Raw genomic sequence first — 12,150 nt, forward strand, 5'->3', positions numbered from 1 at the left:
GAGTGGAAGCTCCTCACCCAACAGCCCAGCGAAGACACTGGGGGGACAGAGTAGCCGGTCGCTTTGCGTTACAAATCACTGAGCCCCCGATTCGTACCAGGATCTGTAAGGGGTGCAAAGGCCAGGGGCAATGTGTCCTCTAGGTTCGAGAGCTCCCAGGCTGGAAGGACACACACACACACACACACACACACACACACACACGGAGACAAGGCCAACCGTCCCGCAAGGGGCAGATTTGGGGCGCCCTCCCTTCTCTGGGCAGCCAAGGGGCGCGGACACAGGCCCAAACTGCAAGGGCCCGAGCGCGCAGCTCCTTCCAGGGCGGAGGGCGGCGCGAGGGAGGGAGAGAGGGAAGGGAAAGGCGAGCGTGAGCTGCCTCAAATGCTTGGAATAATTCCGCTTCCGTTTGGAAAGCCGCAGCCTCAGTCCCGCCGCGCCCGCCCAGCGCCAGCTCCGCGTCCCGGCCGGCCCGCGCGCGGCTGCCCGCTCCGCCGCCATGGCTACGTCCCCGCAGAAGTCGCCCTCCGTCCCCAAGTCCCCCACTCCCAAGTCGCCCCCGTCCCGGAAGAAAGATGACTCCTTCTTGGGGAAACTCGGAGGGACGCTGGCCCGGAGGAAGAAAGCCAAGGAGGGTGAGTGCGGCCGGGCCTGGCGCGCTGCAGGGCCCGGGCCGAGGGGCCGGGACTCCGGGGCCGGGCGGGAGCGCGCCGCGGGTGCCCGACGCGGCGGGGGCGCGCGGCGGCGCGGGAGCGCGCTGCCCGAAATGCGGGCCCGGGCCGAGCGCGCCCCGCTGGTCGTCGCCGCTGTCCCGCTCCGGGTGTCTAGGGCCCGGTGGTGCCCGGGTAGGGCGTCCCCAGGACCCGGCGACGCCCGCGCTGGGCCGGGGGCGGGCGCCGCGTGGCCCGAGGGGGCGGCCGGGCCCCCAGCCGGAGGCGGCGTCCTCCCTCAGGCCCGCGCCCGTCGTTCCCCAAGTTCCTGCGGAAACTTTCCTGGGCGCCGCGCTCGCGCTCGTTGCCCTCGTTGGCCTTTCAAAGCAGCTGGGTTCCTGGACCCACGGAACTCTAGAAGCAGCATCGGCCCCTGGAGCCTGTGTCCGCCCCCAGGGACCAGCAGGGCGCTCTTAGTGATCGGCATCATATGTTTGTGGAATGAATGAGTGGAAAAGCTGGCTTTCCTAGCGGTCGGGCCCTGTAATAAATGAGGAACTCGCAGTCAAGGAGAAAACTCGGATTAGACACACTTAGCATCACGCGCTGTGACCCTTCTGTGAACTCAGGAGTTGAGGGCTCTTGTAAAAAAACATTTTCTTTTTCCCCACCAGCGTGGACTGAGGTGATCTTCCCCCACCCAGGACAATTTGCATGTAAAATATTCTGTGTCATTGGCAGATTTCACCTCTCGGATTTTGGTCTGACAAATGAGGTGACAGTTCTGAAGAAGTTCTGGTGATAGATGTGTCGATAGAAGTTGCTTGATGAAAGTTTTTCATGGACTGCTTAGCGGTTTGGGAAATAATCCTTTTGAGGGCTGTGATGCTGAGATGTAAAATAAGGTCTGTGTTTCTGAGGTGTCTGAAAGGGTAAAAAAAAAAAAGAACGTCAGTGCTGAGAATTATCACACTTAAAGAACTAAGCTGCTGTTTTCTATATTGGAGTGAGCAAACATGGTTTTCCCCCAATTTGGCTATTTTGGTAAACCACGGTCTGAGTAGTATATAGCCGGTAGCAAATCATGACATCTTGGCTTGGAAAGCCCTAAACTACCCTTCTAGGATTTTCCTACTGTGTTCCTGGTATGGGCTGCCTTGCCAAGAGTAAACAACTCGGAATTTCTGAAGCCTGTGGCCTACTGAGAGTGCTCACCCCACCTTTGCCCACTCTTTAGAAAAGTTTATGGTAAAAATACAGAGTTGGTCTCTCTGTATCTAGTACTGTTCATGGAGCCAGGAGAATGAGTCTGATAGTAGCCCTTCACTTCTTTCAAGTGGATTAGCCTGTTTTCTGGAGCCTTCCCTTCACCAGCACAAACATCCTCTGTTCCTCTAGTTGGTCCTCCTAGGCACGATTTTTTTTTTTTTTTTTGGCCTGCTGGCCTCCTACCCCTTCAGTTTCATTTGGGAGCCCTGCTGGAAACAGAAGGTCAACTCAATCGGGATTTTGAAAATACTGTAGTGAAGGGACTACTTTCTCAGGTGAGGGCAGGGGTAAGGGAACCCAGAAAGGACGATAAGGAACTTGGGAGCTAGCAACCCACAGGTGGAAGCTGTTACCACCTCTAGACCTGAAGGGACAGGGGGAGCAAGCCGGAACCCACAGAGAGCTGGAACTACAGAAGAGGGTGCCGTCTGACACTGGACAGAAACACAGCCACTGTCAGGAATGTGGAGACGGAGCAGGGAGACGTTGACGTTGGCACAAGAGATACTGTGTTCGTTCTCTCTTCTTGCCCCTGACTCCCTTGCTGGTGCTCCTGATTGGCTGCACCCGGTGGGACGTCACCAGGCAAGGAATCTGGACAATGCAACGTGTAGGGGTCAGCTTCCTCAGGGCACAGAGCAGTGCAGAGATCATAGTGGGGAGTGGGGAAAATGAAAATCATAGCAGACCCTCTCAAAGTGAGCTGCCCAGAAGTCCATGTAGTAGTGTGGTAGTCTGGTCCAGGTTAGAACAGGGCTGTCCCCTCCTTTGTTATGGTACAGACGCCAGGTTCCAGCAGTGCAGCGAAGGCTGTTCTTCCTTATTCTCTCAGCTACATCACACTGTTCTCTCTCACTGAGTTTCCTATCGGCTTACTCAAAGACTTTTTTTTTAATGTGTCTTATTATTTATTTTCGAGAGCGAGAGAGTAAGCCGGGGAGGGGCAGAGAGAGAGAGGGAGACACAGAATCTGAAGCAGGCTCCAGGCTCCGAGCTGTCAGCACAGAGCCCGATGCGGGGCTCAAACTCATGAGCCTTGAGATCATAACCTGGGGCTCAGACTCATGAACCTTGAGATCATAACCTGAGCGGAAGTTGGACGCTCAACCGACTGAACCACTTAGGCGCACCGTGACTCAAAGACATTGTTACGTTTCTTGCTCCTGAACCACCCCCTTTCTTATCTCAGATGGACTCAATTGGGTTTTTGAAACCAGGTGCAAGATCTTATTTGTGTCTTTGTCTATACTTAACTGTTAAGTCCTGGTTCTGTGACTCAGCCTATTAACTAATCCAGGGGATGTAAATGGTGAGTTGAAGAGCACACACTTCTTGTTAAGGCCCCCCACCCCCCCCCACCCAGCCCCAGCTGCTTGCCACCACAGGTGGTAGTTCTGTGAGCTCAAAGAAGGCAGTGGGGTTGGTCTGAAATGACCTGCTCTTGGTGTGTGCGTGCTGGGTCTCAGTGATCATTGCTGTACCTGTTAAGGGCCCGCTAACCCTCACTTCAATACTGGTAAGGTTAGATCTTGCATAAACCTTCAGCTCTGTGCTTTGCAGAAACTGCTTTCTTCTATTTCCACCCTCCCAATTTTCTACAATATGATTCCTCAAGTTCACTGATATCAGTCTATCTACATATTATCTCAGTGCTTGAGCACTGAATTCTCCTGGGCCCAAGGACTACCATTCATTCACTTGACACCTGTTGTCCCACTGTAGGACACAAAGATTGGAAAGACGTAATACATGTTAGATTATTGAGTCAATAATTTCATATGAAAATATGCTTTCCTAAGAATGCCTACTGCATACATCAAAGAATGACTGTAAATCTCAGAAGAATACATTAAAACTAGTCATCACTCCTGTGTCTTCAGTAAGAAAAAAATAACACCATAAAGAGAAAATAGAGGTTAAAACCATGATTTCTGGGACCGGACACCTTTGGGTTTGATTTCTGGTCCACCCCTTATTTATTGCTATGACTTAGGACAACTTTCTTATCTCTCCAAGTGTCTGTTTTTCTTCATCTATAAAATGGAGATATAATATGTAACATGCATAGCATGGTGTGAGTAATGAATGGCAGCTATTAAAATCGATAATTCAATTTGACATGGTCTTTAATTTGAGATAGTCTTTTCGTTATGGACTGCAGAAGATTCTATGGGTTTTGCAGATGGCCAAGGAGCTCATGACACTATGAAGCCCTTATAATCCTGCTTTGGTCCGTTTGGAAATTAGGGATCTTTCCTTGCACGTCCACTATTCCTGATTCCAAAATGTCACATTTCAGCATTTTAGAATATCTGGGCCCATTTTCATGAGTTGTAGTTAACTGGCTTTGTTTTTCACTGTGGATCTTCTCTTTTGAGGTTCTGGTCCTCATTTATGTTATACACAGCCCTCTGGTGTAAGTCCTTAGACTAGCCTTTCAGAGTCCTTTGCCAAAGAGACCCTTTTTTCCTCCAGATCTGTCCCCAAGACTTGCTCTTTCCAGGGACATCTTGAATTGTATTGGCCAGTTGAAGGTGCCCTGAATTGGGTCAGCAGCAATGATTATTCCTATCATTTACCCATTTTTTTTTATTATCCCTTAGAGTTTAGCACTTTGTCCAGTGCCCAAAGTGTCCAATAAGGGCTTTAATCTGATAACTTTATAATAATTCTAGGGCTAACACCTTTGGTTATCATTGGCCTTCCAGTGTAACTGGGGAAAATCCCAAAAGTCTGCAACAGATTTATGGAATGGGGGGGGGGGACCCCCAGCCCTGCCTGCTGAGCAGTCCTCTTCTTCTCCCCTAAGCAGCATGCATTCTTATTCTCTAAAGTGCCGCCTCAAACCCTCACCACTCAAGCTCAAACTCAGACCTTGAGATAGAAAACTGTGTACCAGGTATGAACTTGTTCAATTTCCCTTCTTTGCCCCAGATCTACACCTCCTTTCATGCTCCTTTCCTGCCCCAGTCCCTTCAGAGAGATTCCTTGTCCCCTTGTTTGTGAGAACCATCCATTTCCGCTTCCCCCAGACTTGGCATAGCTAAATACCCTTGCCCTTGTATCTTCAATCTCTTTCATAGCTACTCTACCCCTTAACATGCTGTAAATACGCTTGAGCCTTTCCCATTTAAAGAAAGTCTCCTGATGATGATTTCCTCTTAAGCTACTCAACCAGAGGTCTTGAAGACTTGCCTGTACTGACTTTCTCTTTCTTATTTCCTAGTCACTTCCTGACCCACTATCCTCACTCTTTCAGTAATCATTTACTGAGTGCATACCATGTGCTAGGCACCATGCTAGGCGCTGGGGTGTCGTGGGGGAAGAAAACAGACAAAAATCCCTGCCTTCATGGAGCTTACATTCTAGCATTGGAGACTGATAATAAACAAGATAAATTGGTAAATTATGTGTATTGTATTAGAGTAGTTATAGGGGCTTTAGAGCAAAATAAAGCAGGAAACAGAACATAGGGTGTCGAGGGATGAGAGATGATGGTTGGTGGTGTTAAATAGGATGGCTAAAACCTCCCTGAGAAGGGTTGTTTTTTTTTTTTAATTTCAGAAGTGGGAGAGAGAGCACAAACTGGGGAGAAGGGCAAAGGGAGGGAGGGAGGGAGGGAGGGAGAGAGAGAGAGAGAGAGAGAATATCCTAAGCAGGCTCCACACTCAGCACAAAGCCCGATGGGGATCTCAGTCCCATGACCCTAGGATCATGACCTGAGCCGAAATAGAGTTGGACGTTCAACCGACTGAGCCACCCGGTCGCCCCGAACAGAGTATTCTAATAAAGACTTGCGGGAAGTGAGGGAGAGAGTCATATGTGTATCTCGGAACAGAGCAGTGCAGGCAGAGGGAATGGCGAATTCAAAGGCTCTGAGGCAGGAGTGGATGTGATGTGTTGAGAACCAATACGGAGGTCACTGTGACTGGAGGAGAGAGCAAGCACTGTTGTGGAAGATAGTGAGGTCTCAGGGATTAGACTGAGGGTGGGGGAAGGTTGTGCAGGACCCTGGAGGCGATTGTATGACTGGGGCCTTTACTCAGAATGAGATAGGAAGGTATGGGGGGGGGGTGGTGTTGCATAGAGAATAAGATGACTGCACTTCTGTTTCAGCGGGATCATTGGTGCTAAGTGACTGAGGGGGTCAAAGCAGGGACACGAGCTAGGAGGCTGCTCTGATGACCCGGGAGGGTGGTGGTGGCGCCCGGAGTGGAGGGGTAGACACCGAACCCTGGATGTAGTTTGAAGACGTGGTGGGTAGGGTTTCCTGCAAGGTTGGAGGGAAGACAAGCAGATAATTGAGAGCACTCCAGGGACTTGGGTTTGAACAACTGGAGAGACAAGACTGATTTTAACTGAGCTGGACAAGTCCACCAGAAGAGCTGGTTTGGGGAGAAAGCACGTGGGGCCTGGTCAGTAGAGGTGCCCTCTGGACGTCGCAGTGGCCATGTAAGTTCTGAGAGCCCAGTTCAGGGGGAGGTGTCTGGGCTAGAGAGTAGAAGAGGTCCAGGGCCTGAGCCCCGAGGCTTTTGAACACTGAGGACCTGTGGAGAGAGACTGAGTGGGAGTGGCTAGTGGGACGAAGGAAGGCAGTTATGCGTGGAGTCCTGGAGGCCGTCGGGTCTCCACCTGTTCCCACTGTTCAGCTTCCCTGGCTGACGGCTCCAGGACCCACGGTCTCCTCTTCTGTCCTGATTGCACTTGGGCTCTTGACATTTCTTTTTTAGCTCTCTTTTCCTTAAAACATCTTCTCCCTTGCCCTCATTCACTCTGGAATTGCTCCCTGTGTCTCTGCCTTGTCTTTCTCAGATTCCTTCTTGGACTTTTCTCGTCTGTGTATCCCCTCAGTAGCATTTCCTGGGTTTCTGACTTCGCCGGCTTTGCTCTCTGTTTTGGGGTGTGTTTATGTTTTTCTCTCCCATGGATTATCTCACTTCCATGGCTTCAATGACCATCTGCCCATTGATGATGCCCAAATCCACATTTAAATCCAGATCTTTCACCTGTAGTCCAGGCACATCTTTCCACTGTCTCTTGGGTATGCCACAGGTTCCTCCAATTCAGCACTGCCCTCGAGGGAATTACTACACTGCCCACTTGCCTCAATCTGCTTTTTCCTCTCCCACCATCCCACCAGTTGCTTAAGGCCATGGTCATCCTATATTTCAGAAGTCAGCAACCTTTTCTTAAAGGGCAATTAGTGGGGCGCCTGGGTGGCTCAGTCAGTTGAGCGACCGACTTTGGCTCAGGTCATGATCTCACGGTCTGTGAGTTCGAGCCCCGCGTCGGGCTCTGCGCTGACAGCTCAGAGCCTGCAGCCTGCTTCAGATTCTGTGTCTCTTGCTCTCTCTGCCCCTCCCCTGCTCATGATCTCTCTAAGAAAGAAATAGACATTTAAAAATTTTTTTAAAAAAAGGGCAAACAGCTATTCAAGACTTTGCTGGCCCCCCACCTGTCCTCAGCTCTGCCCTTGTTACTGTAGATAATAGGTGAATGAACACATGTGGCCATGTTCCAATAAAACTGACTTATGGACCCTGAAATTTGAATTTCATGTAATTTTCATGTGTCACAAAATATTCTTGTTTGTTTTCAGTCATTTAAAAATGTGAAAGCCATTCTTAGCAGTTGGGCTGAACAGAAATAGATGCAGGCTAGCTACAGCCCATGGGCAGAGGTGGGCCCAGCCCTGCTCCATGTGTCTCCATACACAACCGTCTCTGAGGGAGACCTGCCAATTCGACCTTCCCTCCTCGCCTCGGGTCAGGCCTCACAAGTGCTCTTTGTCTCCTTTGAGATTGTTTCATTTTATAAAATTTTACTGTTTTTATTTTCCAGCTGACATGTTGTACATCCACCCTGCTAGTCCTCTGGTACTTTTTTATTCAACCCCCCCTTCATCCTTTTGCCAATATACCGTTTTATTTAAGCGCAAGGATAATATCCCCTCCGGCAAACTTCTTAGCCTGGCGTTCAGGACCTTCTCAATTGCTCCTTGGTCTCCCCTTCTGGTCTTGCCTTTAATTCCCTTTCAGGAAGCCTCCATTTTAGCCACACCCTTTATTCCCCAGACACATCACGTTCTTGCACGTTTTAACCTCTCTACATGCTGTTCCAAATTTCTGGAATGACCTTTTTCCTTTCTCTATACAACAAACTTCTATTTAGTCATTAAAACCCAATTCAGAGCTCCCCTTCAGCTTGATCCCTTCCTTAGCTCCCCCAGGGAGCGAGGTGCTTCCTTCTCTGTGGTCCCACCCCACCTTGTCCGTGGCTCTGTTGTAGCACTGGCCGCATTGCACTGCGACCATCTGTGGGTGAGCCTGTCGCCCAACGTGGCAAGAGCCCCTTTCCTGTAGCCCTCCTGCCTCGCATAATATTTAACGCCTAACGATATTGGAGTTTCCGTGCAGTGAATTTCCCCGTATTTACCTTGGTGAAAATAGTCCCCTGCTAACTGGTTGTGTAATCTCAGGCCTCTTCCTCTTGGCCCATTTCTAACATCGGCAGGTTAGGCTACATAACCTCCGAGAGCCCGTGCAGTTCTGGCATTCTATGATTTCTGAGCTCTCATTTCACCAGGCTTCTCTCAAATTCAGTTTTATTGTCTGTGTAGGGTGGTCTGGGAATGACATCATCACAAAGACCTCTTTCTTTCCTCCACTAATGAAGGCACCTCTGTGTCGGGAGGAGGAGATGGGAACCAGGATAAGTGGGCCCCAGCCCAAGGACACCTCCATATTAGGAATCGTGTCTCATGGAATATCTCTGTCTGGTTAACAAGCACAGTTCATAATTATGTTTTAGCCATTAGTACAGAAGAGATGAAATCCTTATGTAAACGTTTGTAAGCATCTAAAATCCTACTCTCTGTCATGGAAAAAAGAACGCATTTGGGGAAAGCTCTACAACAATTCCGATTATAACAAAGCTGAAAAAAAATAAAATACTTGAAAAAAAGGTATAAGCATTCTGTTAAGTTTTCAGTATGTTCTGCGGCCTGAAATCAGTTAAGAAAATCCGTATGACGGTTTTGTCTGAGGACTAGAGCCCTCAGGACAAGGAGGCCTCATCATCTAGCTTAGGCCCTGACCTCATCCCTTCTCTTCTTTTCCCTGTGGGCTCTGGGAGGGCAGGAGTCATGTCTGGTCTGCTCACATTTGCACCCCACGTGCCTTGCCTGGCACCAGGTACTAAACAGGTTCTCTGCAAAATGGCTAACTAACCGCCTGAATCATCAGTGGGCATCTGATTCCTACTGAGGGTGTCCCCAGGTTACTTCAAACTCTGCCGAACCTTGGATGACAATTCTGGTCCTCTGATTCCATTCAGGCCTCAAATGCTGGGCGTGTGTGTGGGTGTGTGTGTGCACGTGTGTGTGCGCACATGTTATAAAACTACCTCCTCCTACCAGGAATCTCTTTACCCTTTGTGGAAGGACTTTATCATTTATCCCTGTTCTTTGACAAACATACAAGGCCCCCCCTGGGACCAGAGGTTTGGGTCCTAGGATCTAGGGGTAGTGATGATGCAATGGAGGCTGGGAGCCTGCAAGGAGGCCCGCTGGCCAAGGGCGGTGACCAGTCCGAGTGTAGAGGCTGGAGTTCTTCGTTTTCATCCAGAAAAGCTTGCCCTGTGGAAATGGTGTTGTGGGTATGCAGGACAGTGTGTGAATGATGGAGGACTGAGTGAAATAGCCTCTTGGCAAGGTTTGGGGGAGACCAAAGACCCAAACTCTGCAAGAGAGATTCTGAATTCCTGTAATTCCCCAAAGTCCGAAGTCTGCCTGTTCGTTCCCCTGCCCTGCTCATCCCTTCCTGAGCTTCTCAGCTTCCTTTACTCACCAGGTGCCCAGCCAGGGAAATCTGCAAAACAGCCAGAGCAGGGCCACTGTCCATGCTGCTTAATGAGAGAGCTCAATCACTACAAGACTCCCTACTCCCACCCGCCAACAGATAGAACCTACTAAAAGGGCAGACTGGCTCGCTGCACAATCTGTTAATTGTAGATGCTGTGTCCTTGCTGTGGCCCAGGACGCGCATTTGCATGGAGTGCGGATCGCTGTAGGACTCACCGAAAATCTGGTTCTACTAGTACGTGCTAAGTGATCATTCTGTCACCGTGAACACACCAGCCTCCTAAAGCCTGAGAAAAACCATCTTTGTGGCTAGTGTCCTGGTGTTTCTTTCACACAGGCCTTAGGGAGAAGGTGGGCCATGGATGGAAGAAGCCATCAACTTAGTTGAAACAGAAATATTCTTTTCTTTTTAATTTTTTTTGACATTTATTCATTTTTGAGAGAGAGAGAGAGAGAGAGAGACAGAACATGAGTGGGGGAGGGGCAGAGAGAGAGGGAGACAGAATCTGAAGCAGGTTCCAGGCTCTGCACTGTCAGCACAGAGCCTGATGCAGGGCTCAAATTCATGAAGCGTGACTTCATGACCTGAGCTGAATTCGGAGGCTTAATCGACTGAGCCACCCAGGTGCCCCAAAACAGAAATATTCTTTACTATTGCACACTTTCTCAGGGGAACAAAGAATGAACCAAATTGCTTAGCATCTAATTTTTTAACAAAAGTGGGTTTTTTTTCCCATTATAAAATTAACCCATGCTTTTGGGATTTATGGGAAGATAGAAAACAGCCGTGCAAATTCCACCTCTCAAACGCAATCACTATTGTAATTTTGGTTTACTTCTGTCTGTCCTTTTTCTTCATGATAACTTTTTATAATCATAAGTATGCCATGTATATTATACAGATAAAACTCCTATAACTGTATTTTTGGTTTATTATTATATAAATATAACTTGTGTTACAAATATTACTAAACATATTTTTATAGGTGCATAATATTCATTGAGTGAATGTTCTCTTGTTCACCCATTTCTTTCGGTCCTCTCCCACTCTTTTTTTTTTTTCCCCTAGAAATAATGCTGCCTAAAGCTTTTTTAAAAATTAAGAACAATTTTCCTTGGATAGAGCCCCAGAAGTACAGTTATAGGGTCAAAGGGTGCCAGTTGGCTTGTGTAACACTGATAGTTTATCATTGATGACCACAGAGAAATTTCTGCTTTGGGGTCTGGGTGGTCTTCCCAGTAGGCTGTTGGAAAGTAAAACCAACATTGTCAGGCCAGAAGTTTTTGTTTGCTTCCAGCTAGCAGGACCAGGGCACCTAAGTTGTGGGGTGTGGGGTAGGGTTATGGGTCAGGGGAGTGCAATTTCCCTCCTGGCCAGTAACATGTTCACAGTAAGCTGTAGTACAGGCAGGTCTTTATTTCAGAACATTCTCTTGGGCCCATCCTTCCATCCGTACGTGGCCTGGTATATCAACCCAAGTTGCCTGCTCTTCTAACAGGGCCCACGGTGCCTTTGGAATGGTTTTCCTTAAAGTTCCCCTGGGAGTCACAGCCACCCCCTGCCCTGCTGAGTTCTCCCCCGTTCATGTGAGAGCCAGTGAAGGTTTGATCAACAAGTCCCTCCTTGTCTTGGTCTCTTCCTCCCCACCTCCCGACTTCGGAATTCTTGGACTTGCCCCACACTCAATAACCACAAACAGGAGGTCATGACAAGACGGTGGGGAGTGCTATGGTGGACGAATTTGGGTTGCCAGCGTTGAGGACCCCTTAGGAGACATGGTGTTTGCAAGCAGGGTCTTGAAGCTGGAGGAAGAAACCCCTCCCCACCCCAGGCTGACAGAAGAGAAGGGATAGGATTCAGGAGCCTTCTGAGTTTCTGAGGGATCTTGACTGAGGGGGCTGGGCTGATGCCTCCAGGGCTCAGTTTCCTCAACCTGCATCAGGAGTCAGCAGTCAGGTGTCTCATCTCCTCTGCTAAGAGTGGATCTGAGCCAGATGGAGCATGGAATTATCACACCCAGCACCCCAGGGAGTGTTTCTGGGGAGTCGCTTATGGAGGCCGACTCCCTCACAGGGAGTGGTGTGTCAGGGCATTTATTTCATCCTTGAATCATGCTGTGTTCCCTTTACTCATTTCCTTATCTCTTTTAAAATCCAGAGGCCCCTCCCCTCTTCTGTGCTGGGAAAATCCCAGTCGGGCAATGAGGAGCCATGAATGATGCTCTTCATGAAAACGCAGCAGGTCTCCTGGGGATCATGATGGTGATGATGTGGGATGGCCCGGAGGCGAGGCTACTAGACTGTTTCTGCTCCCTCAGTGACATCAACCCAGGTCACGGGGCTCCCCGAAACACCAGGGTGCTCCATGGA

The 12,150-nt window shown here is 49.3% G+C and overlaps 1 protein-coding gene across 1 annotated transcript in view; it reads left to right on the plus strand.

The window, feature by feature from the left end:
• Nucleotides 1-286: 286 nt before the first annotated feature.
• The window catches only part of PARVA (parvin alpha), a 171,652-nt gene continuing 159,788 nt past the window's right edge, over nucleotides 287-12,150 (plus strand). Inside the window, exon 1 of the mRNA XM_042904851.1 lies at nucleotides 287-635. Within this exon, the coding sequence (XP_042760785.1) occupies nucleotides 500-635 (136 nt within the window). The 5' untranslated portion in view covers nucleotides 287-499. The remainder of the gene's footprint in view (nucleotides 636-12,150) is intronic.

This window comes from Panthera leo, chromosome D1 (genome assembly GCF_018350215.1).
Source record: "Panthera leo isolate Ple1 chromosome D1, P.leo_Ple1_pat1.1, whole genome shotgun sequence".
Lineage (NCBI taxonomy): Eukaryota > Metazoa > Chordata > Mammalia > Carnivora > Felidae > Panthera > Panthera leo.